The 6482-nt window shown below is 35.4% G+C and overlaps 1 protein-coding gene across 1 annotated transcript in view; it reads right to left on the bottom strand.

Moving 5' to 3' along the window:
* The window catches only part of LOC107728220 (small G protein signaling modulator 2-like), a 59209-nt gene extending 53358 nt beyond the window's left edge, over nt 1–5851 (bottom strand). The window contains exons 1-2 of the mRNA XM_016538318.1: nt 5303–5851; nt 989–1064 (exon numbers count right to left, since the gene is read on the bottom strand). Coding sequence (XP_016393804.1) covers nt 989–1064; nt 5303–5362 — 136 coding nt within the window. The 5' untranslated portion in view covers nt 5363–5851. The remainder of the gene's footprint in view (nt 1–988; nt 1065–5302) is intronic.
* Between the last annotated feature and the right edge of the window lie 631 nt (nt 5852–6482).

The raw sequence follows: 6482 nt of genomic DNA, 5'->3' as shown, positions 1-6482 counted from the left end.
ATATATATATATATATATATATATATATACTGTATATACACACACAACATAATTTAGCAACATAATTTTACATGTGTCCAAAAGAAACTTAATTTCTTAATTTATTTTGCAATAAGAATTTGCAATAATGACTGGGAAATTGTGCATCTATTTTTATGGGTCAGAAATAATATTTTTTTTAAATATTTCTATTTATATCTATTTTTATATATTTCTCAGTGATTATTAGGTTACATTCATGCATATTAATTATTAGTTAATTTAAATAATTTTAAATAATGTAATTTGCAATAAGAGATGGGAAATTGTGCAGCAATTTTTATATGTCAGAAATAAATATATTTTTACTTTTATTTATATCTATATATTTTAATATAACATATTTCTAAGTTATTATTAGGGTTTCTTTACAAAAAGTTATATTTATCTACATTAATTATTAGTAAATTCATCATTTAAATTCACAATATGAATTTGCAATACCAGTTGGGAAGTTGTGCCGCTATATTTATGTGTCAGAAAGAAATACATTTCTTAGTTCAATTGAAATCTACATACTTTTAATAATTATTTAATTTAATTTTCTATAATTTTATAGAGTATTTCTTTATAAAACGTTATATACATGTTTATTAATAATTAGTTGTTTTAATTAATTAATACTTTAACTTTAAATTTACAAAAATCGTTGGGAAATTGTGAATCTAAAATTTAACTCCACGACAGCTCTAAACTCACTTTTACTACAGTATGATCATTTGTTAATGATTTTCAAACAAAAAGATGCTTGGAAGATTATCCCAAATTATTCTCACAAATTCAAACCATATCTATGTTAACCAGCAAAATAACTTGGTGACATTAAAATCAGCACAATCAACAACATTTTATATGTCACAGAAAAGCAAATGCTTATTTTTGCAAGGCATAAAAACATCAGCATTGGCCTGTGTGATACAAAACACCTCTTCTCTCAAACTGTACTCACTGCAAAGTGCAATAATGTGGCTGCTGTCTTCATGTACAAACTTCTTGGTCACCGCCTCCTCCATAATCTGCTTCACCTAGACATGGAAAGACATGTAATTAGAAACGGCAAAGACTGGCAAAAAATAATGGCAAGTCAAAATTCTTGGAATCGGGTGCACAAAAGCAACTAATTAATCATGACAGCGTAACCACAAAAGCTTTAATTAGCATCATTCAATTGATACATTTCCCAGGGAGAGCAAGGAACTGTGTAGAATGAGTCTTTGTCACATTTTTCTCTTCCAACTGTCAGTACTACAGCAAATCCCAAACTAATTAATCACAATCCTTACAGGCAGCTTTATACTGTTAGTGTAATTTGAAGAAAAGCAGAAGGGTAATTGTAGCACTGAGAAGGAGCAAATTATGGACATCTGCTGATTACAGGCATGACTTGTGTGCGCCCTATGGTATGAGATTTGCCACACGGCCAACAGACAGTAAAAGTAGGACAATTCAAAGGAATGGTTCATTTGAAAATGAAAATTTACTGAAAATGGACTCACCCTCAGGTCATCCAAGATGTAGATAAGTATGTTTTTTTATCAGAAAAGGTTTGGAGAAACAGAAATGTAGCTCACCAATGGATGCTCTGCAGTGAATGGGTGCCGTCAGAATGAGAGTCCAAACAGCTGATAAAAACATCACAATAATCCACAAAACTCCAGTCCATCAATTAATGTCTTGTGAAGTGAAAAACTGCATGTTTGTAATGAACAAATCCATCAAGACGTTTTTAACTTCAAACCCCTGCTTCTGGCTAAAATAAGATTCCTCGATACATAATATTGCTTTCTCCGGTAAAAAAAGTAATCTCGCCTGAATCAGGTGAGAAATACGCACTGATCAAGCACTGTTTATGAAAAGTGAAAACAGCCCAAAACAGTTCTAAACAAATATGTCTGTGAATTTTGATATGAGAGGACAGCAGAGGATATACTTTTTCACTGGAGGAAGCGTTATTATGGATTATGGACTGGATTATATTTTGGCCAGATGTTTTAAAGTTGAAATGTCTAATGATTTATTTGTTTCTAACAAACATGCAGATTTTCACAAAACATTAATTGATGGTTTTGACTGGAGTCGTGTGGATTACTTGTGGATTATTATGATGTTCTTATCAGCTGCTTGGACTCTCATTCTGACGGCACCCATTCACTGCAGAGCATCCATGAGCAAGTGATGTAATGCTAAATTTCTCCAAATCTGAGGAAGAAACAAAACTCATCTACATCTTGGATGACCTGAGGGTGAGTAAATATTCATCAAAATTTCACTTTTGGGCACACACATTTTTTTTAAGGCTGATATTAAGTGTTTGGCCAGTGCTGCTGTCCTTGGGATGAAATGAAAAAGAAAAAATGAAAAGGTTTTAAAACCAGTTAACTACAGCAGCATTATATAACATATCTCGAAAGACACAAGAATGGTTGGACGCTCGAGTAGTGCAAATGCTTCACATAGTGATTTAAAAGAAAACGATGGCATTAAAACCCATTTCCAGCCAAGCTGACAGCGGTAACAATGGCGTTAATGAAGTCATCACTCAAGGATTTTTACAGTTGAAATAAGGGGCAATCAGAGCTTGTCAGTCCACACACACACAACATGTGGAGAGATATCATCACAATATGCTCTAGTAATTCATCATCTAACGTCTATAAATACAAAGAGCTTTGGCATCCTCTTCCCAATTTAAAAGGATATAGTGAACACCTACAAAGGGTTGCAGACGCAGTCAATCGCATGCACAGCTATAAAAAGAAAAGTCTATGAAGCAGCATGCAGTTCAAATTCTAAGCTCTAAGCACAAACCCCAATAAAAATATTATCAAATAGGGGATGCATTTCTGCAGATGCAAAAATATCTAGCAAATATTAATCATTGCAAAATGGTGTAACGTTGCTCAATGCAGTCAATAAATATTGATGGGGGAAAAGGCAGAGAACAGGAAAATGAAACTAAGTTGTTTGCTCCTGTGGGAGCCATTTGTGACGATCCCTGCTTCATGCAGCTGTATTAATCGTCCACTGATGCAATTTAACTTCTTAGGTAGCTGCTGATGCTTTCAGTTCCTAGGCAACCAGAAGGCGGCTGACTGCAGCTTAAAGTGACAGAGACCTGGGATGTTACACAAAGAAAGTCAATGGGGTAATAAAAATCTAATCCTATGTGTATTGCAGGACACAGGATTGCACATTATTTTCAGGTCTATTTCATTCCGATACTGTGTTTCCTCACTCTACATATGTTGCTTAAAACAAGTGAAAACCAAAAGAATGTTTGTTAAAGCCAGCTGAGGTCTAGAGATATATATTTAGATATATATCTTTCATTTTATATATTTCATTTTACATGTCATATGTCATAAATATCTCCCAAAGACATATAAATGAGGAATGACCTGCAGGAGAAACACTATTAATCAATGGAAATCAATGTTACTCTATGTTAACTAAAGAGTCCAGGACATCTCTGTGGAGGACGTGACTCATTTTAGAAGTAAAAATAGGGGATTTTAATGAATATGGAGCACAAAAGTTCTTTAAAACTTGATGAAGGAGATGATGTTAAAAATTGATTTCCTTATTAACCCAGGCCACTGGGCCACCTGAGGCCAGATACCTTAAGAATTATTGCAGCTCTTCATATCCATGATTTTTGGCCTCTATTAGACATGCTCTTAACTATCATGAAAAATTATGTCTGCCAGGACTGTGCATTAAGTTCAAGAGGCTGAATCAGCTACGTGGAGGACACAGTCTGTTCTGACACATGAGACATGCTGGTACCAATTTAGGACATCTATTCTTTGCAGCAATTCATTCAAGATTTCTATTATTCACGAGGGCCGGATTTAAAACTAGCGTTCCCTGCACTGTGAGGGAAAAGATAAGAATTAATTACACTGATATAAAAGAATGTAACAGCTTCTCCCACTGTACAGTTCCTGGAGTGAAAACATTGGAAACTCTGTGAATGTGAAGTCTTATCAAATAATTATTACAAAATACGCTCAAGAACAGTTCATTCATATTATCTCAGCCTGCTTATTTTGAATTGGCATAAAACAGTTAGTACAGAATTTTTAATACCTGTTTTTACTCCTTTTTAGGTTAAAATTATACCACGGATGAATCTGTTTTCCAATATTATTACAAGCCTCTCTTAAATACTTGAATCTGATTGGTCGATCACAACATTGAGTGGGCCAATATATTTGCATTTGAACTAAACTAGATATTTCACCACTGTCCAGAAGTTAAGATGCTCTTGAATTGTTTTCAACACTGTATTTGACTATTATTCTTAGTGGAAGCTTTAAGCTAATTTGTACAAAAATTAATATATTAATCTCAAATACAATATGCCATGTTTTTATTTATTTTGGCAGTAACAATGTAGTATGTGCAACACACCAGTCATTATAGCAAAAATATTACATTACACGTTACATACATTATCCCTTACTTGACTTAATTTAACTTACTAGTCAAATTAAACTATTTTTAATAATGAGTTTGAAGCCAGTTCAACCTGTAGCGTGAACCAACAATGGCCATACTGGTCCTATATAATACAGATGTGAATTTGACTGCATGATATTACTTATTGGGTCACTGAAATTAATGTGTATCAGCTCAAAAATGAGGTTACTGTTGTATTTCCACATGAGAAAGTTTTCTCTGCATGTGATAAAAAGAAAACAAGCCCAGATCAAAACATTTCAAGCATATAACACGCAGAGCCATCAGTGCAACCGATCTCTACTAATCTAGTCAAATATTAAAGTAACGTGCTTTCTCTTACAATCGCGTTATAAATAAACCTCGCGTGCTCTGCGCGCTCAGCCCCTCAAGTAGCTGTCTGTCAATGGAAATTCGATGGCAACACGTTTTTATTTACATTGCAACAGGCTAGGAGCATATTCGACACTAAATATGTATTCGGTTTAGGCTGTATTTAGTCATTTGCAGAAGGCAGAATCTATTGGTCACCGCAGAAACCACTGATTAAATCACTGTCTCCCATAGCTACATTAAGTTAAAGGCGGATGAGGAAGGAAACAGATCGCTCCAGCTCTACAGGTTGAAAGGGTTTGAATGTGAACCTATAAGAAATATAATACCTGAACACCTGTAAATGCAATCACTGTAACCATCAGCGCATCCAAAACTTCCATATGCATGCACTAAATCGGTTGCAAAGCATGCGTGTGAGCTAATCGTTAATCAAAACTAAGACAAGAAATAAATTAATTGCACGTACTTCTCTTTTGACGTTCCATAGTAATTTCTCTTTAAATTCTTCATCTGTAGTCGAACCCATTGTCCCAGATTGTTAAACAACCCAAGTTCAGCATAAACTGGCTGGAGACATAAATCTGAACGGCTCGCCTCCCTTCCTCCCAGTATTTCTTTACCCTTCCTTCCTTTTCATATAAATGTGTGTTCTGACAGCTGAGCGTTGACGCATCTAAGCACTGCCGTAGCGCATCGTGAAGCCATCTTCGGTTCCTTTATGACGCAATCACCGCTGGCCCCGCCCTCTTGGCATTGTAGATCAATGAGATAAATCTCTTCACGCGCCGTACGCCGTTCAGGCAGTGACGGCGATTTATTTTTAGCTCCCCTCCACATTTGACAGCTCAGATAGAGGCGATTGTGGTGGTTCAACTAATCAGGCATAGTCATTAAGCGTTTAACAAGACATGATGTTCTTATGATCTACTGGATGAAAAGATGATGCATGATGTCTCATATCCTATTATGGAAGAAACAGCTGGGTATTACCTATAAATGGCACAGGTGCATTCAACTGGAAAAAATAATCACAAATTTTAATTATTTAAACTACACTGTAAAAAATCCCTGTAAATTTACAGTACTGAACTGTTTTCTAAAATTACGGTGTCTTACCGTAAATGCACACGTGATCGGTGGGGGAGGGGAACCAAAGGCTAGCTTGGTACAAGTGATTGACGCCGACGCATCGAGGAGCATCGGTTTCAGTGAAAGTTTTATATGCATGGATTTCATCTCAAGTTGAAGCTCATTTACAGGTAAGCAGATCAGAGTCTGAAATAAGTTTATTTGATATATTTATTTTTTATGTGGGCACAATCTTTTAATTTGCCTTTGACAGATTGTTGCCAACCCTGAGGTTTAAGACGGTGAATTAGCGTTAAGTTAAGTGTGCGTGTGTGTAAGAAAGAGAGAGAGCGATTCTTGCAGCTAATTGCATGTTTTTGTTCTTTCCTGGTGTAAAATCCTGTAAATGTTAACCTTATATAGAGGAAAATATAAAATACTTGCGTTCGGTGGGGGAGGGGAGCAACGGTTAGCTTTTGATACCAGTGAGAGAAGCGTCGGTCTCAGTGGATATATAGCCTAAATGGATTTTATCTCAAATTGAAGCTCGATTACAGATAACAGGGATCTGAAGTAAG

The sequence above is a fragment of the Sinocyclocheilus rhinocerous genome, unplaced genomic scaffold (genome assembly GCF_001515625.1).
Source record: "Sinocyclocheilus rhinocerous isolate Xijiao unplaced genomic scaffold, SAMN03320098_v1.1 scaffold2895, whole genome shotgun sequence".
NCBI lineage: Eukaryota > Metazoa > Chordata > Actinopteri > Cypriniformes > Cyprinidae > Sinocyclocheilus > Sinocyclocheilus rhinocerous.
Note: the sequence above shows the minus strand (reverse complement) of the source record. Positions and strands in the feature narration are given on the sequence as shown.